This window comes from Gobio gobio (assembly GCF_949357685.1).
Source record: "Gobio gobio genome assembly, chromosome: 23".
In the NCBI taxonomy this organism is placed as follows: domain Eukaryota; kingdom Metazoa; phylum Chordata; class Actinopteri; order Cypriniformes; family Gobionidae; genus Gobio; species Gobio gobio.
The window spans coordinates 18,167,393-18,195,164 of record NC_137119.1 but is presented as its reverse complement, the minus strand read 5'-3'; the positions used below and the strand labels follow the sequence as shown (position 1 = coordinate 18,195,164).

General features: G+C 38.4%; 2 protein-coding genes across 2 annotated transcripts in view; one reads left to right on the top strand and one right to left on the bottom strand.

The window, feature by feature from the left end:
• Positions 1 to 468: 468 nt before the first annotated feature.
• prlh2 (prolactin releasing hormone 2) lies at positions 469 to 2,030 on the top strand (the record flags this gene model as incomplete). Its single annotated transcript, XM_079806871.1, has 2 exons — positions 469 to 634; positions 1,843 to 2,030. 2 exons carry the CDS (start codon positions 469 to 471, stop codon positions 2,028 to 2,030), a joined length of 354 nt encoding a protein of 117 aa, XP_079662997.1.
• Positions 2,031 to 4,479: 2,449 nt separating this feature from the next.
• Positions 4,480 to 27,772, bottom strand: part of myripb (myosin VIIA and Rab interacting protein b) — a gene marked incomplete at both ends in the record, with an annotated part of 332,972 nt that continues 309,679 nt past the window's right edge. The window contains 10 exons of the mRNA XM_079805925.1: positions 4,480 to 4,526; positions 8,451 to 8,511; positions 8,653 to 8,748; positions 8,827 to 8,988; positions 10,603 to 10,785; positions 13,830 to 13,892; positions 21,707 to 22,789; positions 24,181 to 24,827; positions 25,402 to 25,591; positions 26,165 to 26,347. Of these exons, the coding sequence (XP_079662051.1) occupies positions 4,480 to 4,526; positions 8,451 to 8,511; positions 8,653 to 8,748; positions 8,827 to 8,988; positions 10,603 to 10,785; positions 13,830 to 13,892; positions 21,707 to 22,789; positions 24,181 to 24,827; positions 25,402 to 25,591; positions 26,165 to 26,347 (2,715 nt within the window). The remainder of the gene's footprint in view (positions 4,527 to 8,450; positions 8,512 to 8,652; positions 8,749 to 8,826; positions 8,989 to 10,602; positions 10,786 to 13,829; positions 13,893 to 21,706; positions 22,790 to 24,180; positions 24,828 to 25,401; positions 25,592 to 26,164; positions 26,348 to 27,772) is intronic.

Sequence of the window (27,772 nt, the reverse complement as noted above, 5' to 3'; positions counted from 1 at the left end):
ACATTCCTGAATTACTTGGACTCTGACCCCAGAACACAGGTGTTACTGAAGAGCAAACATCCAAAGACACATGTAAGTTCAAGAAATCTTTCTGATTTAATCAATAGACGTAGATATAGTTTTTCTTTTGCTGATTTCTAAAGTTAATTCCTCAGCAGAAATTGGTCTGAATTTATTCAAGTAAAGATACGTATAGCTATAGATGAAAATATTTTGTTTTATTCATTTTGTGAGGAATGTTTTGATTACAGTTACTAGTGCACATACTGTGCAATTTCTACCGGATCTGACCCTTAAAATTACTTTCAATGTTGAAATAGTTGATCAGTCACAAAATATTTACTTGAATGAATCGTAAGATAGCCTACTTATACTGTACAGATCTTTAAGTATTTAAGTATCTTTAAGTATTGTGCTTACTGTCATGCAGCTGCTTTGTGTCGTGCAGTGCCCTGTATCAGACTCAGCATGCTGCCCGCCGCCTTCACTCGGCCCGTGACTAAGTGCCTGATTGGCTCGCGCTTGGGTACGGTCGCGTTCCTGCTGCTGCTCATCCTGTCCGCCACCGAGACCTCTGCACACGGCACCACAGTCGAGCACGACCTCCACATCGTCCACAACGTCGATAACAGAAGTAAGTTTTTTTTTTCCCCGTTAGTTTTTTCATTGTGATGTGATGTAGGCTATTACATTACACAATTTATTATTCATAGTATTCACATAACAGCCTCAACAGACTTGACTTAACATTGGATGGCAGATAGAGCAGCACGCAATGTCAGTCAGTTGAGCTGCTTTCAGGCGTTCATGCATTTAAAAAAAAAAAATAGTAATAATAGACCTACAGAAATATTCTTTAAAAGTATTCGTGTAATCAGTTATAACTTTAGATAATACATAAGCATGTAACTTTTATACAATGTAGCCTAAAATAAAATCTTGTCAAAATTACCAGTAGGCTAGCCTAAATAAAATTGATGAAAAAATATCAGTGACTATAGCATTTTTGCGCTTGTATATGTTATAGTTCATGACATTATATTTCATTAACTGATATAATGGTAATATGCTAACCTGCTTGAATTGCTTCAATCTGCTTAAAATATACTGATACAAATTATTAATAATGCTGATTGCCACAAAAATGTCTTTCCAAGAAGCATAGCTAACAAACACAATCAGGAGACTTATTTTTGCTTACAAAATATTTTACTTTTAAAATATACATTTTGACTGTAAACGACGTGGAAATAAATACAGTTTATAATCATTTATATATGTAGTGTTTAACAGTAAATTTACAAGTATAGTTCTCTTAAATCTAATATAAATGTTCACTGTATATGGCTGATAACTTACAGTTGCCAAGTAACAGTTTTACTGTAGCATTTTTACCCTTTTCTTTAGTCAAATCACTTGGCTATCTTAAGGAAAAATTTGAACTTGAACTCTTAAACTCTTTAAATATTTCAAATTTGGTTTAACCTCATGCATTCAAGTTGATTCAGTCATATTAAATTATGTTTTTGACCAGTTAATTTAGATGTGACCACAGCACATTGTTTAGGTTGCCAAAAAAAAAAATGAATGTAGTTATTCTAACATATCTGTTTTAATGCATTTTATAAATGTGCATTACGAGAACTTAAAATTGATCATAAGACATACTGAATGTATTTAAATAATGTATCAATAGGATATTTCTGGCTGTTGTGAATGAAATATGAATGTAATAGTGAAACTGGAAGTATACTCAACAAATAGACAAACAGGTTGTAATATGCATGCATATGCCAAATATGCACTTTAATAGTAACATTTGTCTTAACCTGTCCCAATCAGGTCCAGAGATCGACCCGTTCTGGTATGTGGGTCGTGGTGTGAGACCCATCGGGCGGTTTGGGAAGAGACAGAGCGGAGGTGATCTGCAGCCGGTGGTCAAATCTCTGGAGCTCCTGTTGAACACTCTCAGGAATAAAGAGAGCTTGCGGAACGCGCTGGCACAAGAGGAGTCAGACTGGTTACCGTGAGACCTACTACCTACAGCAACCTGTTGCCTGTAATATTTGAATGTGTTTTAGTGTGTATACCTATTCACAGTTTTATCATTCTCTCCATGGCTGTGTGACTCTCAATATTCATTTCAAATAAACTGACTGGCAGGTGAAAATATCTGTACATATTACAAATGCAATCTATATTAATAAATAAATGTACAAATGTATGTATAAGTTTTCCTCTTATTAGTAGTTTATTGTAATAGATTATGCAAACTACTGCGCCACAATTCAATTAAAATATAATCTACCAAAGAAAACAAACATCTCCGAAATCTCTTCAGGAACGCAAACTTTATTCATATTTATTTGAACACTGCTTGTGTCAGAACAAATTTGGCACATGAGAATTCATTGGCTTTTTTCTTTTCGCTACAGAATATTTTCTTTCCCCCATTAACACTTTATGGTTAAATTACACTGAAGACAATCTGATAAGAGGCAGGCTAATGCCCTTTTCACGACAAACCCAAAATACACATATTTCATATGTTTCATATCTCGTCTTTTTATACCTCATTCAAATGTAAATATGCATTCGATTTTTCAAATAGAAAAATACATGACACTGTAGGACATTTTCAATTTCTTGACTGTGCTTTCATGGGATAATTTACATCTATTAGAAATGTGATACATGCTTTTATACACTAACATTGCCATAGACAACAACAAGGAGCAGGACCCGTTTAAGAGCATGAATGCTGAATAGCTCCTCTGTAGAGAGAGTGGAATCGAGAAGACAATGTTTGGGATGGTGGTGCAAATTGTATATTGCATGCTAGTTTATTCTCCATTTGCTTAAAAATAAAAAGGACAGTTCTGTGGAATATCTCAAGATAACAAGATCAATCTTTTATGCTGCATTTCTCAGAGCTAAAAGGGCCAATATGTGTGACTGAACACATCACACATCGCAGATGTCACACATCTTAGTCAATATGATGCAGAATTTGATGACAGCTGTTATTCTGCATAAAGAGGTGGACATCCCTGCTTTATAATATGCTCAAAAAGAAGAATAACATTACCCAATGACAAATTTAAGCTCATGTGATTTGTATTGTGGTACAATTGTCCAGGCTAAATAGCATTATAAAAAACATAAATATTATCTCTGTGGGAACATAATGCTGTGATCAAACACACTGGTGGTTTGGCTTATAAGCGTGCAGTTGTAACACTGTGCTATTGTAGCAATTTGCTAATGGTTATATTTACTATTCCTATGGATTATCAATTGCAAACTAATTTGCACCACAGTAACATTACATATGGTTTGACAATGTCCAAAATATATACATGCATGTCTTGGTGATTGTAATACTAAAGCAGTGCTCTGAGAATAGAAACTAGGGTTTTAATAAAATAATAAGAAATCAACAAGGCCACAACCCTTGTGGACAAATTACCAGTGTTATTCTTACGGAGATGGCAGTGATTTGATGTTCATCCTCAAGAGATCAATATCTGAGGTTGAATCAAACACAAGTATGAGAATACACAGGGTTTATGATTCATGCAAACACACTCAAAAACTCCTTATATGGAAAGGTATTTTTTTCCAAAAATAAATTAAAGACTAAATGATAAATTTCACAGTTGTTTAAGATGCTGAATACAGTTTTTATACAGCGCCTTAAAGAAACAACTCCAAAAGTGACCATCGGAAAAAGAAACCTGAGATATTCGCACCGTATATGAGAAGAATAGAAACATGACAATAAAAATCAAACAGGTCCTGCAGGTATTTTGTATTTACTCTCACATTGACATTTCACACATTTAAAACTTTTACCAAATGTGCTCCAGCTTCTTTGCAAAACAAAATAATAAAATAAAGGTCACATTGGTCATCCCGAGTTTTTTTTTTTCAGTCACATTGCCGACATACAGATTTCAAACATGTACAACACAGCAAACGTTAGAAAAAGAGGTGACATCCCAGATTGTTAACATTTACCATTGTTCATTGTTACACATATAGTAATTACATGAGTTTAAATCTACAATTACAACCCTCTGTGATGGTTCATTGTAGGAGTTTGGTCTCCATTAAGGCAGAGAGAGAGAGAGAAAGAGAGAGAGAGAGAGAGAGAGAGAGAGAGAGAGAGAGAGAGAGAGAGAGAGAGAGAGAGAGAGAGAGAGAGAGAGAGAGAGAGAGAGAATCAGGTCCCCTGGAAACCGGAGGTGTTGAGCTCCAGGGTTTGGTAGAGTTCTTGGAGTCAGAAGTGATATCAACCCTACAAAGGGTTGTGATCAGGCCTGGGGTCGACAAGTAGCATTAGAACTGATCAAATTGGAGGACCAGAAGTTGGATCAAGGCACTGGTGTGGAACAGCCTGATGGTCCTAGCAGTCACAAGCGGTGTGATATTTAGCCATTTAGCTTATCTGAGAATCACAGAGGTCACATCCTCTTGTCATGGCCTCATAGATCTCACCTGTGGCTCAGATTTGACTTCCTTTTCTGTGTAGAAGGAATTCAAAACACCCTCTTAGAAAACACATTTTTATGGAAATATATTTTTATAATGATATATTGGCTTAATGTGCAGATGTGTTTCACATTTAGCTCTCTTAGCGCAGAACAAAAATTTACTTCCGCATAATCTAATTACATGAATCTTGAATAAGCTGTTCCTGTTAATGTCATAGCCAATAGCAGTACATTTAAAGGGATAGTTCACGCAAAAAGGAAAATCCTTACATCATCAGTAACACTTTACAGCTGGGTTCTTCAACCCTGCTCCTGGAGAGCTACCAGACTTCAGTTTGGCCCTGTTCCAAAAGGCACCCTAAACACTCATCTTTCAACGAGTCCGCACTTTCGCGTTTGACTGTCTCTGAGTAGAAGTCTGCTGTAGAGCTTGTTTCAGTGCAGATTTTCTACCTATTATTTTCCTTAATCTTCTCAGAATGGCAACCATGCGCCCGCTCTCTCTATGCTGCAAAATGGGCTGATGATCTGACAACACCAACAAACCTGTATGTTAGTTTAGCGATGTTCATTGTGAAGTTCTGCTTGAAATGAATGTGTTATATAGCCAGTGCTTTACAACTAAGCCTCGTTTTTTTATAGGAACTTTTTCCCCCCAGACCTGCTACTGTCTGCGTTTCCACTGCGGTCTAAAGTACCGTGAAGATTAGGCAAATTAGTCCAGACACGTGGGACTGCGCGCGGCTGCTCCTCCCAGTCAGCGACGGACAGTAATCATTTTTGTGCGATACTGTCTGCAACAATAACAAGTATGGAGGAGATGCAAGCAGCGTTGCTTTTGCTAGTTATGTGGTTTACTAAATATGTAATTAACAAAACGGCAGAAAAGAGACAAGCACTGATACTAAAGCGTATTCTGAAAGCTCATAAAGCTAGATTTAATGTTATTATCAGCTATTACGGACATTGACAGTGCGATTGCTGAGACAACGCACGCCATCGGACAGAAAGAGCAAGACTGATATTTACTGAACGCAGAACGAACCTCGCATGACTTTTAAAAATGCCGGTTGAAATAAAATGCTGCGTGAGCTCAACCGATCAGCATGTTCAGCGCCCAAGTCCCACCCCCGAGAGTTCCGGAACTTTGAAAAAGTATCACCTCGTGAGCAGGGTCGTTTGGAGGGGGAAATATTTACCCGGAACTTCATTTAGACCCTGGTTCCTGCATGCGGTCGAAACACACCACCCCAAAGTTCCTAGTTCCTGGGAAAAGTTCCTGTGGTGGAAACGCGGCTCTAGTGTATTCCGGCCGTTTGATGCAACTAAATCTGCAAACGAATCTTCTTTTATGAACTGTAATAAATCCAAACATGATTCTTGACATATAGTGACATGTGAAATTGCCATTATTACATTACTTATTACTTTTATAATTATTAGTTTTTGATAATTATGCAATTTTGTGTATGTATATATATATATATATATATTTAAAGAGAATTATGTAATAATCGATTTATAATCGTGATTCAAAATTTTGAGCGAAATAATCGTGATTACCACTTTAACCATTATCGTGCAGCCCTACTTGCGAGCACTTTTCTGAAACCTAAAATGTCAAACGGGACACCCTACACCCCACCCTATATATATATACACACCGATCAGGCATAACATTATGACCACCTTCCTAATATTTTTGTTGCAGCCCCTTATGCAACAAACTTTGATGCGCTGTGTACTCTGAAACCTTTCTATCAGAACCAGCATTAACTTCTTGAACAATTTGAGCTAAAGTAGCTTGTCTGTAAAGTAGCTCCACACAGGCCAGCCTTCGCACCCCACTTGCATCAATGAGCCTTGGCCGCCCATGATGGTGTTCACCACTATTCCTTCCTTGGACCACTTTTGATAGATACTGACCACTGCCCACTTTTCCTGCTTGTAACACTTCAACTTTGAGGACAAAATGTTTACTTGCTGCCTAATATATCCCACTAACTTATTCACTTCACCTGTCATAATGTTATGCCTGACATATAAATATATATACACCTTAAGTAGACCTTTTATGTGATGAGCACTTTAAATTTCAGAAGTAAAATTAATTTATTTAGATAATCCTCCTTTACTAATTAATAATCGAATTGATGGCATTTGTACAAAATACTTTTGTGCCTATACTTTTTATTTTATTTTAAGAATTGTACACAGCATCTGCTCACTGCATGGAAAGGGCAGCATGAACGTAAAACATAATCTTTTTTGTTCCACATAAAAAATCATACCAATTTTAAATGACAGGGATGAGTTAACAACAACAGAATGTTCGTTTTTTGGTGAACTTTAATGTCAACATACAACACAGCTTTCTGATGTATTGACTTGGATTCTGCAGTGCTACAACATGCGACATGACTAAAGAACCACTTCAGGCTTTGTTTAAGCTGTTACCGTCTCCTTCTACTGGTAAGTTTGTGTGAGGAGAACTGGAATAAGTAAGCTTGTCCTTTGAAGCTACAGCTAATGTGAAATAAAGAAATCAAGATGAATCATGGTCATATCAATGGCCAGCTCTAAACAGAAACCCTGTTAATTAGTACGAAGATTAAGCAGAAGGGGAGAGGAAAAAAGATAATACTGCTGGCCGACTCTCTGTTTCTTCTCTAATGGACCCTCTTTTCTTCTCCCAGTGTATCTACATGGTGCATTAAGTCTTGCACCTTTTCACTGGTTGCTCATTCCACCTTTCTTTTCAAATCAAAATGTGTAATGTCACTAGGTGTGAAAATAGATTTTTTTCCCCATCCTCAACGTCAGTGGAAGAAAAAGCTTCTCTTTTTTTCTGAACCACATGAAATTGTTGCCTGTGGGATTTTAGCAGGTTCATACGATGTGCTCACACATACAGTACACAGAGTACTGCACCTATAAGACATGTAGGATTTATGCATCGTGTTACTATTGAAAAAGAATAGATTCGCAAAGGTTTACATACATAGTCTCATATTTTATTTAATTCTGTTACTTTCCTGTTTAACATTGTGAAGCTGCTTTGAAACAATTTCATTTGTTAGCGCTATAAAAAAAAAGGTGACTTGACTATAGTGCTTGAAAAGGGATGGTAAGACATGACTCCAAACAGAATGTAATGTCTGTCATTCATACAATTCATAAGTCCCTAAATAACTTTTGTATGTTTGTTTATTAATGGCTGATTCAGACTTTTTGTGAACTGGTTTGACCCATTCATTGACAAGAACTGCACAGAACAATTCACTGACAAATCGAATGTCATTATGGCTTGAAAACAGGCTGTAGACAATGCAATTTTATGTGCAATATCTACCTGATTAAATATTAGAGCAAATTTAAAGCAGGACATAACTAGAAAGACATGTATTAACTATAGAGATCTTTTTTAAATTCTGCTAGTTTTAGTCCCCCCCCAATGTTATTTATTCAATCACTATAAAATGTATTCATTTAGTTAATTTAAAATGTTAATTAAAAAAATTCCCTGCACTTTCCATAAATGAGGAATCTTGTTTTTATAAATATATATTGATTATGTTTCCAGTCAACACATTTATTAAGAACGTTCCAAAGAATCCATAAATAGAAAGAGATAAAGTTTAAAGAAATGGTGTCCCTTATGCCATTAGCGCTGAAATCTCACTAAATTCAAACATCGCAAGTCAAAATGTGTTGCACACGTGAGAACCACTGATGGATCACATCATTAACAAGAAACCAGGCACAATATGTTTTGTGTCATAGTATAACTGAATACAGAAAGCTGTGGTCTGTTTCTTGGCAAGAATTCTATTGCCTATTTGGAGTCCACATTGGATATTCTGCACTAGCATCTTAATATGAGTTAAAACATGAAGGTGAGTCAATAAATCCTTTCAAAGTGTAGTATATGTGTGTTCATACCTGATGACAGACTTCTGAGAGGAGGAGCAGGCAGCTTTCTCCTTTGATGACGAGAAGAGTCCAGCGTCTGGGACTGATGCAGGAAAAATATTACATCACTAATATGCTTTAAGTCTAAAATAATGCAGCAAAACCATTACAGTTATAACAATTGTGCATGTATACTGCTTGTTTTAAAGTTCAAACTTAAGTGTAAGGTGCAGAGGAAACTCACCATGGGATTAGATTTGTACTTGGAAAACCGTGTGCATGCAGATACATTCAGACCTGCAGTTTTGAGGGCTGATATTCTCGCCTCAATATCTGAGATCTGCAGATAACAGATAAACTTCTAAATTTACACTTGAAGTCTCTTATACTGTATCGATAGCACATAGCAAGTACGCACCTGGAGCTCGGACTGCTGCACCTGGGCGGCAGCGGTAGCCACCTGGTCTTCCAGGAAGGCCAGTTCAGTCTCTGTGGTGGAGCTGCTGATGCTGCGTGCACAATCTTCTAAGTCACTCAGCGCCCCTTCCAGGCTGTACACAGCACCTGCAGCCAAATACACCTGCACACAGATCACATGATCAAAAACTAAGATCACAGAAACCATCAGAATTTCACAGATGAATGTGAGAGCTGAATGATGAGATTTGAGATTTTTTTGATTTAGAAGATTTCTCAATGTTTTGATGGTGCCTGGAAGGCTAAATTTGTACACTTCTAGAGGAGATAAACCCACGAATAGCATACTAATAGTAGTAAATGAACAATAAAATGGGTTATTAACAGCAGGAAAACCAGATTAAAAATCAGTTTAAAAATCGAATTTCTGTTTAGGTTTTTGGCCTGCTCAGATCTGTAAATCCTATTTCCAGCTCAACCTACAGTACTGTGCAAAAGTCTTAGGCACCTTAATATCTTCACCAAAACAAAAAAAAGTTTTAAGCCAGTAATTTATATTAAAAAAAGTATAATAAGTGGCCTAAAACCATTTTGTTTTTGGTGAAAATACTAACATGCCTAAGATTTTTGCACAGTAGGCCTACTGTATATCAAGAGTTTGGGGCATGGCTACTCTAGTAGGCAAACACAGAGGGCATTTAACCGGTGGGAGATTGGCTGACGTGTTACACGAGAAAAGAAATTCAGCTTCAGTTATAGAAGTGCGAGCCAAAATTTGCTGCATTTTTGTTATAAGGGTAGAGTGCTCAGGAAGACAAATAAACTAGGAGAACAGTCTTTAATAAAACTTACTCAGGGAAATACAGGGAGACAGGCTTCACAACACTTCATGAAACAACATCAAAACAAGACAAATGAACTCAGGAAACATGGGACAATAAATACTAAACCAACTATTGAGCTAATTAATTAAAAGGTGAACTAAAAGGGGGTGCTGGTAGGCTCCGCTAGGCCGGTGATGAATGCCGAGTTGTTGCTTACCAGCACCCACTCCACATATGCGGCAAAATCATTCTGGAGACCGCTCCCTAGCAGGTTTGCTTGCACTACCCGGACTGCTCGCTAAGGCTTGAGATGTGAAACATGCAGAGCGTGCAGTCCAGTTAGTGCAACCAAACCTGCCAGGGAGTGGGTAGTGCGTCAGATTCACCAACTCTATAAAATCCCTGGTGTGAATTTACAGGGAGCGGTCCTTCTGCTCCAGGCACAATAACTGGACTGAGGGAGAGGCCATTGTGATGGAGGTGAAAAACAAACAAGAAAAAACGCTGCAAAAATAAACACTGTCATGGTCCTCTCTTCTGTCACACATTGTAAGGGTAGAGAGCTCACAAAGACGAATAGGAGAACAGTCTTTAATCAAACTTACTCAGGGAAATACAGGGAAAAAGGCTTCACAATACTTCACAAAACAACATCAAGACAGGACAAATTAACTCAGGAAACATGGGACTATAAATCCCAACCAAACGAGGATTAATGAGCGACAGGTGCATTGAATAAGACAGACAAGGGAAAACTAGATCAAACAGCATGGCACAGATAATTTTTATTTATTTGTAGCATTATTTTTTAAAAGGTAAATTCAGTTGTGTGGTTTCACTGGTCACAATTATCGTTTGTCTTTAAATAAAAGATCTTAAATTTCTCCTCTTCATAAAAAAACAAAAAACAAAACAACAACAACATTAGAACATTTTCCAGTAATAAATCTTACATTTTCCTCCATCTTAGTGAGGTGCTGGTCTAGCTTCCTGGTTCCTGGACCTGAGGACATGGGTGTGCCAGCAGGAGAAGGGTCATGAACTTTGCCTTCTGCCTCTCCAAGCAATTCCTCTGTAGCATTTAGAACCTTTAGAACCTCTGTGGTGATGCTGCATAAAGATGCGGCTGAGTTCTTCTGCTCCATATACATGAGAGTACACATAAAACAGAAGAGAAAACCACTAATAAACAAATATGAAAAACAGAAGAAATTCAAATGCATCAGGTGCTCTTGAAATTTACATAAAAGGCATAAAACCATTTATTAACAAAGTATAAAAAAAAACATTGAAAAATTCAAATGTTGGGTGGATTACAACTTCCACATAGCTACCCAAGATCTCACTCCCAATTAAGCATGGATGTATTGCTTGTCATGCACAAGCTGTTTAATCAATGAACAGGATAAGAGGATTATGGGAGAAGAAGAGTGTAACGTGAACGTACGTGGATGAGAGATGCTCTAACGCGTCAGAGATGAAAAGTCATCATTAAGGGGTAACACACACTCATCAACATACACATTTGAATATTAAAGAAATTATTAATTCCTTCGGTAAATCACCCTCATGTTGTTCAAATCCCCCCACAAAAAAAGTATAGCATCCAGGTTTGTGACGACATGTTGGTGAGAAAATGAAGGCAGAATATTAAATTGAGAGAACTATTTCTATAAGAGATACTGGGTCAAAACACAATGTGCCTGAGAATGTGACGTGAAATATTTGAACATTCATAAACTCTCATACTAACATCAGAACACACGTCATTGCACGACGAGGAAAGAACGGGGATGAGAAGTACATTAGTTCTTGTCAATAAGTTCATCATCAAGAGAACTAAGTCATCAATATGAGATGTACATGTTGATGTTTGTGCATGTGTTTGTAAGACAGTAAGCACACATGAGAGGGTAATATGAAGAGTTAAAATGACTTTTCAAGATGAGAAAGTGAGAATAAAAGAGACAAGAAGAAAGAGAAGAGCAGTGGGGTTCAGTAATGAATACTTCAGGAATCAATTAATGGTTGGGTTGGTCTATGCTTTGATCACAGAAATAATTGATCCAAACTCAGTCCTCAGAGCTTGTGTGGCTCTCAAAGGGGCTGTGTGTGTGTGTGTGTGTGTGTAAAAACGGACATCTGAGGGAATATGTAGAAAACAGGTAAGCGTGCAGCACTGAATAAATCTAAGTTAAGAAGTACTGAAAACCACATTCATACTATATTAAAATATTAACATAAATATTAAAATAAAAAGAGTACATTTCTAATATGTTTATGCTTGCCCAAAAGGCACTGTCTTTTAATAAGGAAAAGTGCTATCTTAATAGGCAAATTTCAAAGCTCATGTTGATAGAAAACGTACATATAGGCAACTATGTCTGATAAACTATTTTTAACACAACATTTACAGTATGAAAATGAGCCATGATATGAAAATCTAATTTCTGTACAGGTTTTTGTTCAACCTAACAGGATGTGTCCTTGTCTATTGTATCCAATGATTTCATTTTAATTTATTTTTAATATTATTATTTATTAAAGTTTGAAATACTTCAATTTCAAATAAATGCTGTTAATTTAAATGTTCTATTCATCAAAGAATTCTACAAAAAACAATAATCCTGTGTTATCACATTAATAATTTTTATATAAAAAACATCGGGAGCGGGATTGCGGTGGTTGACTAATTGATAGTGACAGATGCATTGCCGAAGCAATGGCGCAAACAGAAGTTTAGGGATCGATTCAAGTTCAATGCATGTAGCCTACTTCGAGGTGGGCTTTGGCTTTTGAGCCTAGCAGGCCCCTCATTTTTGAACAGTATGCTAATAAAAAGATGTTCGATTTTGACAGATTGAAGAGAACTGAGCAGGGCTATTGTTACACACTATGTGCTGCTCTCAGTATCAACCCTACATGTGTACCTTGAATGCAATGTAAGTCGCTTTGGATAAAAGCATCTGCCAAATGCATAAATGTAAATGTCAATGTACTGTAGATAAAAGAGAAATCACTTGGGGTTACTTGACTGTAACCCTGTTCCCTGATAAAGCGGAACGAGATGCTGCATAAGCTTATGCAAATGGGAAATGTCTTTGACATAACCAGCTGTGAAAATAGTGTGAAAACACGTCAATGAAATTGACCCGGAGGTATTTATAGCCTCGGCCGGTGACGTCATAGACGTCATAAATAGATGAGCTTCAGCTGGATCAAACCAGATCTTCTTTGTTTGAAGACCAGTCCTGAAGCATCATCAGCACGGCCTAGCAATGCAGCATCTCGTTCCGCTTTATCAGGGAACAGGGTTACAGTCAAGTAACCTCAAGTGTTCCCTTTCAAAAGCTACACTCAATGCTGCATAAGCTTATGCAAATGGGAACGAGAATACCCACGCCGCCGTGCTTGATGGTGCCTGGACCCCTTACGGTTGTGTAGGTGTGCACAAGAACACAAGAAGCCTCAGGCATTAGCCTGTGATGTCGCCTCAAGGACATGAGAGCCCAGAGTGGCATGAGCATCCAAGCTATGAAGTCTTAAGAATGTGTGCGGAGAGGACCAACCTGCCGCATCACAAACACTTTGTAAGGGAGCACCCCTTGCTAACGCAGTAGAAGAGGCGACTCCCCTGGTGGAGTGAGCCCTTAATCCTATAGGTGAAGCTTGACCGCGCACCTCATAGGCAAGAGCAGTAGCATCCCTGACCCAATGTGACATTGTTTGATGGTGGCAGAACCTCTGTTACGGCCCCCATGGCAAACAAACAGTTGCTCTGACTTACGCCACTGGCTAGACTTTGTATCACACCATAACACAGAGTTGGTCTGAAAACAAAAAGACCTGGTTTTCTCCAGCTGAAGCTTATCTATTTATAGCCTTGTGCAGCTGGTGCGCCTATGACGTCACCGGCCGAGGCTATAAATACCTCCGGGTCAATTTCATTGACGTGTTTTCACACTATTTTCACAGCTGGTTATGTCAAAGACATTACCCATTTGCATAAGCTATGCAGCATTGAGTGTAGCTTTTGAAAGGGAACTAAAGATTTCCCCCACTGTGTATCTGGCTCAAACATACTCTGTAGTGTCATGAGTTAGAGAATACTAGACTACACATTTGATTCAGGAGAAAACTCTCCAGCTCTACAGCATCTTCTTTTTATGATGTATCTCACCTGCTGTAAGAGAGAGGAGAGTAACTGAAGCCTTTGCTGTAGGGTACGATCACTCAGACCCTCCTGAACCAACAAGAAGGGGTGGAAAGAGACACAGAGACACACACAAAGAGAGAGAGAGAGAGAGAGAGAGAGATAGTGAGAGAGAGAGAGAGAGAGAGAGAGAGAGAGAGAGAGAGAGAGAGAGAGAGAGAGAGAGAGAGAGATGGGACAAAAAAAAACAAATGAGAGAAAAAGACAGAGACAAAAATAAATGGGAGTGGAAAGATAAAAGAGATGAAAGACACAAGACAGTAAAAAGGGATAGTTCACCCCTAAAATGAAAATTGTCATTATTTATTCAACCTCATGCCATTCCAAACATGTTTGAATTTCTTTCTTTTTTGCGGAATACATTAAAGAGGCCCTGAGGATTGTACTCGTTCTGTGTGTTCAAAAGGGTGCAAATGCACCATAAAAATATAATTAACGTGGTCATAGGTTGTTTAAAATTAAAGTTGATATTCATGGATAATCTTCCCCTTTGGTAAGCTGGATCATATAATCAGTGACTTCAACTTAAGAAACATGTTAGTCGGATTTGTGAACCACAAATTGTTACTTCTCTTATGAACTTGCCAAGGAGAGGAAAAGCAGTTCCCTTTTAAGTGGAACTCAATGCCGCGTCATGGCTTTACACTTCAATTGAGCCGGTGTACGAAGTATTTACACACGCCAATCTGCAATTGGCTGAGCATGATGACATAACGACATAACATAGTATATCACAGAAACAATAAATAGATGCCAACAATAAATCTTCGCCTTCAGAAGCCACATGTGTGAGCTTGTCATTTCTGCTTTGTGTGTGTGTTAGATTCCATCATATCAGGAAATAAGTACAGGAGATGTGTGGCGCTGTGCCCACGATACAATACGTGTGACGACTCACACAATGTTATGTGATCTGCATGGGTGAGGAGCATGCAAGGTCAGTCCTTGATGGGGCTGACTGCACTCATTGCGACAAGTTTAATCTCCACATGCTCCGATCCTATTCAATGAAAGCCAAACTCCTGCACCCTTTGGCTTGGGCCCTATGGTCATGGGGCTCATGCAGGTGAGTTGCCGGACTTAGATCATGAGACTGGCAATCAAGCCCTTTCTCTCGCCCTCTCCAATGACTCTGAGGACCCCATTCTGGATCTTGAAGCTTGCTCTGTAATTTCTTCAGACCAGACTGAGGAACTGATGCAGACACACAGGTGGGTAAATCAGCAGAGCAGCCCTCTCAGTCAGTTGTGTTCGAGGAGCTGGGCTGGACGCCATGGTACAGACATAGCCGAGGCTGCATCTGTATGCCTTTCCTCCAATAGTAATAGTCCACCTTCTCCTAGTGGCTCCATTCTGGCCGGGCCGAGTGTGGTTCTCAGACCTGATATCAATTGTCAGCGGGGCTGACCCACTAAAGGTTTATGTGGCCGCATTAACCTATTTTAGCACTGATTTCACCAAAAAAAGAGTAAGAGATTTGCAGGCCCTGTCAGTCTCTTCCTGTCTATACCTTGCTCCAGGTGATGTCAAAGCTATACTGCACCCCAGACTGGACTATATTCCAAAAGTTAATTCCATGGCTGACCAGTCTGTGGTCCTGCAGGCTTTCTTTTCTTTCTTTCCTGAGATGCAAGAGCATGAAAGTCTCAGGCCAGTGGTGTAAGTCCTCTCAGATTCTGTCTGCTTTGGTGGTAATAGAGAGAATGTGGTCACCAAGCAGTGTATTTCACATTGGATCACTGATGCAATCTTGCTCATGGAGAATGGCTTCACGTCTAGGAGTTAGGATCCAGTCCACTAGGAGTGATGCATCTTCTAATGCTCTTGCTAGGGGTGCATCCATGCAAGATGTTTGTACTGCGGCCGGATGGTCCTCTCTGAACACATTCATCAGGTTTTATAGTCTGGATGAGGTTTCAACCCCAGGGTCTCAAGTCCTTCAGGGTTGATTCAGTCTAAGCCTGTGCTCACAACTGTCTATGCAGAAAACAGCCTTATGGGCAGTCTCATGGCATGGTGACATTGGCATTAAAGTTCCCATAGTGTAAAGCCATGATGCTGCGTTGAGTTCTTGAAAGGGAATGTCTCAGGTTACGTATGTAACCCGGTTCCCTGAGAGGGGTGCCACACCCTCCGCTACGCCTGTGTGTCTTCTTCAAACAATTAGAATCTGGCGACATGCTGGTATGGTGTGTTTATGGTTTCAGTGACATACTCTGCTACTTCCTCATGCTCAGCCAAAGTGGCTTTGCATTATAAACATGTGCTTCAGACATCAGCCCACCAAATGTTCCCATAGCATCAAGCTATGACGCAGCATCTCATTCCTCTCTCAAGGAAGTATCGGGTAACAAACATAACCTGAGAATGTTTCAAGATTTTAAGTGAATCTGGGGTGCTTTAGTTTAATTTATGAAGCAAGAAAGCTTCAGTCTCCATTCACTGTAGTTGAATGAGCTTGTAAAAATAAGGATCCAAAAGGGTATTTTTGCAGCATTGTCATATGTGGCAAGCAGCGAGACGAGGAACCGTGAGAGCGGGGACCTCTCTCCTCTTGCACTGTCGTCGCTCCTCCTTTTATGCTCCCGTCACTCCTCCGTGAGTTCTACATGGAACCACGGATGCCAATAAAGAACCTTTATTTTTAAGAGTGTGGAAAAAAGCATGGACAATTTCTTTGTGTGTTTTTTGCATAACAAAGAAAGTCATACTGGTTTGGAACAACATGAGGTATAGTAAATGATGAAATAATTGTCATTTTTGTATTAACTATTCCTTTAACTTAATGTACAAGAAGCAGGCTGAAAATGAAAGGACAGGACAAGATGCAAGGCGAAGAGGATCCATAGAGGAAGACAGTACCTCCCTTATTGTGTGCATACCCCTCACACCATCTAGAGAGGTTCTATATTAATTTTGCAGGCTTGTTCATGCCTCATGCACCGATGCAAGTCTGTGGTAGCAACACAGAATTGGGCTTTCATCAGACATGCTTTTCTGTGTGCGCTTGATCATGGCTTCTTCTCATCACCAATGAGAGCGAAGACCTTCATTCTAAGTTTGATCAGTAACATAGATGTATGTTTGAGGGTTTAAGAAAAAGCTGGAAAGTTCTAGAGGAGCAGTCATCTTCTGAAGGAGATCAGTCTCTTACAAGGCATCTTGTAATTTACACAAAAAGGACATCAACATCCTTTGATGTTCCTGGAACCACTTTCAACCAATCAATAGCCTCAGGTTTTAGGTAGGGCTATGATTGGTTGACAACAAAGAATGTTGATTCACAAACTCATCCTGCTTTTGTAATCACTTAACATCTATGTGCAAGGAAAGTTGGGTGCAGGAACTCCCTTTATATTTACCCATTCACATCAAAGAGTAAATTGGGCCTCAATTCCAAAACAAAGTGAATCTCCTACATGCTCTTACAAAAATACTGTGCCTGTACCACAATACACCAATTGATATATAATTTATATATACTCAGCATAAATGAGCACACCCCCTCTGAACATAAAGATATTTTTCTGTTCCTTAATGATCACGGTTACAATTTATGGAAAGGTGACAACATTGAAATTTATTAAACATACACTTAATAAAAACAGGGGAAAATGTCATCAATATCTGTAAAATAAGTAGATTAGCAAATTGTGTTTAAAAGAAGGATTGCAAAAATGAGTACACCCTTGATTAAATTCAAGAAACGTTTAATATTCTAGTAAGGTATGTCCTCCATAACTAAGTATATTGCTCTGACCCTTCTTGGCTTTGTTTGTACAAGTTCACGACAAATTTTCACATCTATTCTGTTTAACACCTGGATGTTGACCTCCATGAATGCCCTGATGTTTGATGGGGAGCTCAAATCTCTTCAAAATCCCCAACAGGTGCTTAGTGCATTAGTGTTAAGGTCATGTAAAAAAGTGTTATTGAAAAAGTGCTCAATAACACGGAGAATAAGGAGAAAATAGCAACTTTTGTTTCATGATTTTGTATGACATCACACAATGGTGTGTAAATTCAACATTGATTAAGCACAACTCCCCCACTCCTTCAGCACTTCCCAATATAAGAACCTCTTTACTAACGTACTTCACTGTGGGGACCAGACACTGCTCACTGTACTCATCCCACTTGCAATGGCATATATTTTAGATGCTGTTAGATCCAAAATGATTGATTTGGTCTAATGAGACCAGAATATGGATTACAATAAGTTACAAAAAATTATTAATCACAAAATGAAAGCTAAAAGCGAAGGCCTGAATTCAAGTTTATGTATTAAATTCAAGTTTATGTATTATTTTTGCTATATTTTCACACTTAAAACATTGTATTGGAGATGCTCTTGTACCATTGTCCTATTTTGTGTAACGAAACAAGTCTTCTGACAATTCTCTCTCAAGTGGTTCTCAAGTCTGAGAATCATTCATGGCCTAAATAACACTTTTAATTTTTGAGCAATTACTTATCATTTATTAATGTTTTGGTTCAACATATTCACCTGTTGATCAAAAATAGCCTTTAACTTGCACCAGAAATATTTTGTTTTATTTTTGTAATTTTCACAAGGTTGTACTCATTTTTGCAACAACATTTTATCACTTTGATAAGAAAATCTTATTATAGATTAATAATCCATATTAACGAAATGTACTCATTTATGCATGCATTTATGTATTTGTGCATATATATATATATATATATATATATATATATATATATATATATATATATATATATATATATACAGTATATATATATATATATATATATATATATATATATATATATATATATATATATATATATATATATATGGGCTGTCAAAATTAGCATGTTAACGCATGCACTGAATTTTTTCATTTTTCTATCTCAGTGTTTCTCAACCTTTTTTCAGTCAAGGCACCCTTTGAAAATTCTCCATTTTGTGGCACCCCCTCGCATACGTTACCCTAGGTGTATAACGGTACAGATTGCTCACGGTTCGGTTTGTATCACGGTTTTAGGTTCACAGTTTCGGTACGGTTCAGTATTTGCTATGTTCAGGGAAAAAATGACTACTGTCAAATAAAAATAAAGAAAATGATAAGAAAAAATTATTTCAAATACAAGCAGCAGCACAAATAAATACTATTGAGCTACTATTAAGATACTAATAAAATAAACTATGTTTTTCAGGTTTTTCAGGTACGTCTAACATTAGTTTTCAGGTACAGAAATTGATAAAATGTAAAATAACATTGCATATTTGACTGTATAAATTAAAGATTAATCCTATTAAACTTACAAAAGCTATTCAATCAAAAGCAGTGAGTGATGTTCTTGTCTTTTGTTGTTTGACATTAAACAGACAGCAGTAAAGGCTACTGCCCCTTTAAGACCTAATGCACGGATATGCGTCGTCTTTCTCGACTGTATAAAGTTTACTTAAGGCATACAGACTATGTCTGCTAGAATACTCATCAAGATGGACATACTTTTTGTGTGAGTTTGTCCGTTCAAGAGCAAGACTTGAAAGAGAACTCAATATTTGTGCGCTGTGAGACGTGTGCGCGCTTTCGGGTGAGTACACAGAGACAAATTTTCTCACAGCGCGCGCGACTTCTCATTTGCGTCTTCTGGCACTACACCCGGGTGATGACGGCGAAAATGACTGGTCATATTCGAACATACGGCAGCACTCGCATGCATTAAACAAAGTTTACAAAGAGAGAATTATTTGAAAAATTTGAAAAAAATATATATATATATATTTGAAGGACTTTTACATGGCTCCCCTGCTCTCGTCAGACGGCACCCTGGGCACCCCGGTTGGGAAACACTGTTCTATCTAAATGTCTATCTATCTAACGTCTTTTCTGTTGGTTTCTTTCTACTCTTCCCCTTCTTCTTCTCCTTACTTGGCGGCCACGGCCATATATATCCATAATAAAGGCTAGATGTCTCGTCCGCGCTGCTGGCCAATGGAGGTTGACGTCCACGCCTGGCGGCCATCTTGTCACAGGCAGCTAGCTCACTCGTTACATTGTTTTCATGGTGCTTGCACTTTTAAAATAACCATAACTTGCTCAATTTTCTACCGATTTTCAAACTGTTTGGTTTGTTATAAACGTCAGAGATGTCGTTATGACACTGCATACTTATGAAAAATTATTCATAATTTGTTCAAGCATCCATAATTATAGCCGCGTTAATAACGCATTTGTAAATCCGTCTAGATTTCAGTGAGATAAGAGTATTTGTGTTCATGCAGATCACTCGCCTTACATCAGGTACCACAGAACCCTGCCTGTGACAAGATGGCCGGTGATGACGTTAGTGACTCCGCCGTAAGACATTAGCCTTTATTATGGATTTCTATGGCCACGGCCAATGCAGCTGGCATCCAACTTAAAGGTGCATTGCTGCCACTTACAATACTGGAGTGTGAAACAGATTAGTGGGGGAAAAAAAACAGGTGATGACTGCGTGCGTGGCGGGTGGTGGGCCGGCCCGCCGGCCGTACTGGAGTACCGGCCATTCTGTGATTCTCCAGATCACACAGATGGCCAGTCCGCCCCTGCTCACTGCTCTTAACCCCTAGGAGTCTGAGCTGTTTTGGGGCCCTTTAGAAGTTTTGACATGCTCTGACATTTGACATCGGAGCCTCAGTATTTGAATCTCAATAGAACGCGCGATCCGTGGGCGTGGTCGCATTAGTGTATAATGAGCCGCTCAGGAACGACTAACATCTCTCAGCTTTCAAACAGATTACATAAACAAACAATATTTGTTTTTGATTTGGTTTACAGTGTTTAAAACCTGACATTTCAGCGTTTATTTAGACTTTTGTCTCATGTTTGTGAGACAAGTATTCACTTAGCTAGAGGTCATTTTCTGAAGACTATCTGAATGAACGTCTTTGAGAGAGAGGCTGCAGATCGCGCATCATGTGTGTTTTCTTTATTTTTACACAAAAATTGTTATTACACAACAATTTGTTTTTATTGTGACTGTACACAAAAACAGCTTAACAGATTATAATGATGTATAACACTTGCCTGAATGATAAAAAACGACAGAGTTATTTGAGTCTCTTTGGCACTGATAAGAAAAAAAGAGATCCGACTGCGCCAGCGCGACCGCCGACTCGAGAGGGTTAACTGAACTTTTGTAGCTTTAATAAAGATTAATTTATATTTAATTTATAATTTATGCAGTGAAGACTGTGAAGTGTTTGATAACTTTCAATTTCTGTATATTTCCTACCTGCTAGATCAAATAGAATCTTCTTTCATCTTTAGGGGGAGTAAATGATCACAGAATTTTCATTTTTAGGTGTACTATCCCTTTAATGACCAAGAAAAATTTGCCAAATCTATGTTTGACAAGCATGAGTTTTGAGCAAAAGTCTAAATATCAAGATTCTAAGTAATTGGAGACCAAAAAATTTGGTACTCTACCTAAACCATAAAATCAAAAGTGTTTGAGAAATGTAAATGTATTGTGCTTTTTATCCAGAAAAACCACAGCTCTTCCGTTTACTTGTATTGTTTAGGGTAGTCTTGGCCGGTCCAATATGACAGATTTGTTGACATAATGCAGCAATGGGCCAAAGTGGCCAATAAGGCATCTATGTATTGTTAATTTTCTCTTTCAGGTCAGCTAATTTCATGGTCGAGCAACAGTTTGAAGAGAGTCATGTTGATCAAGGTAGTTAAAGTTGGTTAAACTGTCAGTAAGTCAAAAGAGTCCAGTTAGGCAGCTCACTGTGGTTTAGAACAAAGCCTGGGTGAAATATGTAGGAGAGGAACTTTTAGAGAGAACTTTTTGTGGAACTGGCTGGAACCAGTGCTTACCTCTGATGGAGACAGTGGCTCCTCCGGACCACAGGGGATGCTGTCTGGAGATGTAGTTGAAGACCGTGTTGTCTTTGTCTCAAGTTGTTCTTGTTTTTCCTTCTCTGTTTCTGATTTGCTTCTCTGTGGTGATATTCTCTTCACTTTTTCCTTCTCTATTTCGTTGTCTTCCTCTAAACTGTTATTTTGCTTCATTACTCTACCTGATGCTCCCACAGTTTCACAGGCCATTTCCTGTTTATCTTCTTCTTTGGATTTCACTCTCACTTTAGGCTCTAATTTCTCTTTTTCCATGCGTATGCTTTTCCTTTTCGTTTCTATCTCTCGCTCGATCTCTGATTGTCTCTCTTGCTCTTGTTTCAGTTGTTTCTCCATTTCTTTCTGTCTTTCCTGTTTCCTCACAACCTGCACCTCGATCTCTCGCTGTCTTTCTCTGTCCAACTCGATTTGTTTCTCCAGCTCTCTCTGTCTTTCTCGCTCTCTTTCTACTTGTCTTTTGATTTCGTTCTGTCGCTCCCTCTCTTTCTTCAATTCTCTCTCTATATTTACCTGTCTCACTGCATCACTTGTGTCCATCTCTCTAACTGTTTGTCTTTCATTCAGCTTCTCGATTTCCCTCAATTTCCCTTCCCTCTTGTCTCGTTTGCTCTCGTGCCTCTCCATAGGTCTCGGTTTCTCACTTTCTTTTTCCCATACCCTGTCCTCTTGCTTGTCGCCGACTTCCCTGATTGGTTCAAAATTACATGACATTACATCCCTCTCGCTGACTTGGTCAACCAGCTCACTGAGTTTGGATCTCAGTTCTTGTTCCAGGGTTTCATTTACAGAGGAGCCCCTGAGTAAAGGGCCCTGAAGGTTGAACCCTGGTTTGCCGGCCCCTGATAGGCTCCGCATCAGTGGGCTGGCAGCACTGGAGTTGTGAGCCACTGTGTTCCGATAGTCAGGTTCAGGGGTCATGGCGTCAGAGGTCAAAAGTTCAGGAGGGGTCACAGTGTCTGGATTCTGGTAATTCAGAGGAACTGGGTTCTCCTGGCTCTGTTGGCGGCGAATCATCATGGCGTTGAGGAGGACAGCACTGTTCTCCTGAGATATATAAAAGAGAGGGAGAGTTGAGGAGCAGAGAGAGAGATTGATAAAAATTATGAAAGAGAAAAAAATTATAAATATAAAATAAAGATAAAAAAGTTGAAGGATGTTCACACCATTTATGCCAATAAAAGCACAAACCCTGCCCTGCAGTGCCACCTACTGGAATCAAATCAAACCACTTTCAAATTCACATTTCCCAAAAAGATTTTATTAATTTGATACTTTCTGTCTCTGTTGCTGCAACTCTTGATCAAATTGTCACTCTCATTTAGTATCTAAAATGATGACAAATAATAAGTAACATACCATCACCTTTCAGTCATATACTATAAATTAAATGTTGTTTTCTGAGAATAACTGGAATTAAATGTATTAAAATATATACTTATAACAAGGAAAATACTATCTGTCAAAGCAAACAAATTAATTGTAATATCTTCAATTTAATATAATAAAAATGAGTTTCTCAGGTAAATCTGTCTCGTTTTAAGAATGATTAAATATTTTCTCTGAAAAAGAGAAAAAGATTTGATAAATTAATCAAATAAAAATTGCAATACAGCCTTTCCAAAAAATAAAATAAAATAATTTTGGCTTTCATTGTATGTGAATGCTCCAAATGACTGCAAAATTTCTCAGTACAAGATACTTAATGTAAATGTAATGCAATTTTTTAAATAAAATTTTTATATACAGAGGAGGTGATGACAGCATTTATCCAGATGGAAAGAGAAGAGTATTAAACATTTTTTTTTCTAGGAAATCTCAAGAATGTAACAGTAATGCCTTGAAAAAACACATTAAGCTAAAGAAATTGAAACAGGCCCCCCTAAATTTGGAATCGTATCGCACCAAACAATTTTCTGAAACTGGTTGAAATGTACAGTTTTTGCTGTGGCAGTATGTGATGAAAAGAATAATTTATTGTGTCATAACCAATAACCAAGGCAGAGAAGCAAAACCGCACAAAGAGGCTAAGCGCTGTGGCACGTAAGTAGTGATGGCTGTTTATGAATGATTCGTCTGTGTTTGCTCAGTTGTAAAACGCGGGCTATAATAAAATAAACTCTCTTTATACATGTTGCGTTGTGTGTAACTTCACCCATAAGCAGCAGTGATAGATTAACTGTAGATACTGAACAACTGTAGATTAATTTTCCTGACTTGACGACATTGAATTCCGTTCAGTCATTTTGTTCATTTAAACGTACTGGTAGTTAAAATATAATTTTTCAAAGGCTAATTTCTCAGAACACGTCCACATATGCAATCTTTGATCATATTCCGAATTAGGAAGTCATTATAATGTAGCCAAAGATAAATTATGAATAATTGTGATAGAATTTTCACTTTTAGGTGAACTGTGGCGCTGCTGTTTCTCTTACCACTGTGGCAGAGCTGTACAGTGCATTATGTGCTCGACTGTGCTCTGATGTCTCGCGTTTGCTCTTTCTGCGCCTCCTTGACCTTTTGATCTGTTCACTCCGCTCCTCCCCGTCACTACTGTCCCCTTCCAGACGGGGGTTAAAGTTCACATCAAGAACCTCTGGCCTCAGTAGAGGTGAAGCTACACTGCTTGTGGGATGTCTGTAGGGAGGATGCAGGTGTGCTTCAGGCAGCCCTTTTTTCCTCTGGTGCGTACTGTGGGCTGGTCTGCTTGCTCGAGTGGACGGGGCAGGAGACGTCTCTGAGTCTGAATTGAGGGTCTCAGTATTGGTGTACTGACCCGAGGAGGGTGAGGTGATAGGTGGGTGTTGAGTGTACGTCCATTCTGGGTCAAGTTGAGAGTCAGTGTAATAAGTTTCGTCAGAGAGACGTCTGTGAAACTGTAACAGGGCAGCCCCCCAGCCCCCCTGGTCCTCGGGGTCTGAATCAGAGCCCATTCCGTCATACGCTGACACAATGCCTGATTCTTTCTCCAGCACGCTGAAAACAAGGCTCTTGCGCTTGGTCAGCAGACTGGGCCGGGAATGCTGGGAGCTCTGCAGGGCAATCCAGTTACCATCAGGGGATTGCAGGACTGAAGATGCACCTGTGGAAAGAGACAAACACCTGGACAGACAAATATAGAGGATGTGTGTGTGTGCACCACATACACAAACAGAAAATGAGAAAACGTCAAAATTATAAAAAGGTGGTCATTTTGTGTCAGTGTAATTTTTTCAATATCAACCAGAAGTGAAATTATTTTTGCAATTATGGTTTGGTTGACACTCAAAAAAATTAAACACATATAATACACATATGAACACATATAGTTCATATAAAAATGAAAATACTTTACTTTACTTTTACTGAATTCTGTGGAACACAAAAGGCATTTTGCAAAATGTCTCAGTCTTGAGTCCAATATTGATGGTTTTGAACCCCATTGACTGTTATTGTATAAAACATTTGAAAAATTCTTCAATACATCTTTGTGTTAAGAATAAAGAAAATCAGCATGATCAGGCCAGGGTGAGTCAATATTGAAATAATTATCTTTTTTGCATGAAATATACCTTTAAATCTTGCAATGAATCAACAATTTAACTGTGTAGATGTATGAAGTTTTGTTCTGGTGCAAGACCAATGATGAACAGTGTGCGTTTTGTATATATTCTTACTAGTGTTGTCCAGACGGTCAACACTCTTCCATCCAGGAAGTGATGATGCTCTGGATTCCCTCCTAAGTGAAGAGTAGTTTTGGATGTCTGTCTCTACCTCTGCACTCTCCGGGACCCCTGGGGCCATTCCCACCTCAGGATCCTTCTCTGGTGAATCGTCACTTGTCAAAGAGAACGCTGATCTTGACTTCTAAACACGCCACCAACCCACATGCACAACAACTGTCATTTGAAATGATGGAAACTGCAAGTTTCTATTCAAAAATAGTAATTACCTCTATAAGAATGGTAATAATTTTATTATACTGTATAAATGTCTGACGGTTTTCTGCAGAAAAGGGTTTTGCCTTTATGTATAATTAGCATATGCTTATAGTTAAAAGAAAAGTTTATAAGTTTGTGGCTATAAAACCAAGCAGGTTGCATAAATGAGCTTCACCAGTTGGTGGTGCTAGAGACTTGCATTATAGCTTACGTGTCACTTACAGTTATTGCCCATTAGAAATTTCAGTACCACAGCAATGTTAAATAACTGTGTGATTACTGAATAAGCATTTTTAAGGGATTTTTCAGCTTTTTTGCATTTCTCATCCTAGATTCCAACATTCCATCATTATTTTTTAACACTGTGTTGTTTTGGCATGCTGCAGCAGACGATATTGTGTGTATGTGTTACAGATGAGGACAGGAATAATGAAAAAGCACCGTAAAACATATCAATATTGTATGATAGGTACTTGTAAAGGTAACGTTATGCTCTTACCCACAGCGGATAGGAGCTGATGTCAGTCTGGGCTACTGCGCCGTGCTGAGAGGTGGTGTGTGAATGCTGTGTGGCGGGTGTGTGTTGTGTTGAGGTAGGGGACGGTAGCTCACTACTCTGATTCTGAGGCCAAACAAACTCATACTCAGCCTGAATCTCAGACCGTTTCCCCCTCTGAATGATCTACAGAGAAAGACATGGAAAAAAAAGGAAAAAAAGACAACAATAAAAGTTGCATATTTTGCATCTGTACAATTTGCAATTCATATTCGTACTATATTTTAATCCCTTACGACGGGACAAAGTTGACATGTCAAAGAATGTGAGGTAAAAACTGCTGTATGAACTCAAATGTGAATGAAGTTATGAATTATAAGTAATACATTTAGTTGGATACTAAGCAAAGGGGTCTATGGTATCAAGCTTTTCTGATATGGTCATAAATTGTCTCATATTGTCTCACTAAATCCGGTCAAGAACATAATCATTTCATATTTCACCACAAAATCAAAAGAAAGAAATAAGAAGTTATATTTTACTAAAAGGAAATTATATATCGTTTTATGATTTATGATATATAGTTTTTATGATTTGCACATACATAGCACATTTGCCCCCAATTCTCTATAATGACAAAATCTCATTCTTATGAAATAAAACAATGATATACTGTATTATTACTTTTTGTATAGTATTGCCTAAATATAAAACAATCATCATGGTATGTTAACTTTTTACTAATCGCATTGAAAAAATTAATTTTAAAAAAGTATCTATAATATTTAATAGAATTAAATATAAAAAGAATATTTATTTCTTATTTCGTAATAATTCTTAAATCGTGTTTACATACATCGTTCAAAAGTTTGGGGATAATGTTTCATAAGGTTATTATTAAAGGTCCTGTTCTTCGTGATCCCATTTTTCAAACTTTAGTTAGTGTGTAATGTTGCTGTTAGAGCATAAATAATACCTGTAAAATTATAAAGCTCAAAGTTCAATGCCAAGCGAGATATTTTATTTAACAGAAGTTCCCTGTCAAAGCCTACAGCGAACGGCCAGTTTGGAACGGCCGGTTTGGAACGGCCGGTTTGGACTACATCCCTGTACATCCTGCTTTAATGACATCAGTAGAACAGTTTGTTGACTAACCTCCGCCCACAAGAATATGCAAAAAAGGGGGCGTGGTCTTGTTGCTCTCCCACGTGGAGAAGAGGAAGTGTTGCGTTTTTAGTAGTGTGTTTGTCGCCATGTCGTCGAGACGCTGTTATTTTCATCCCGGAGTCAAATCACCTTTGTTTGGCCAGGGACGCTGTACTTTGAGCGCATGCATCTCCCCGTTATGGTAAGAGGCGTGACCTTTCCGGGCAACGTGCGCTAAGCTGCTGTCGAATCACAACACGGGAACCGCTGGCACAATCAGAACTCGTTACGTATTTCTGAAGGAGGGACTTCATAGAACAGGGAAATCCTCAAGCCGTTTTTAGGACAGTGAAAACGGCGGTATACAGATAAGTAAATTGTGTGAAAAATACTGTTTTTTTACACTCGAAACATGAACACATGTTATATTGCACACTGTAAACACAATCAAAGCTTCAAAAAAAC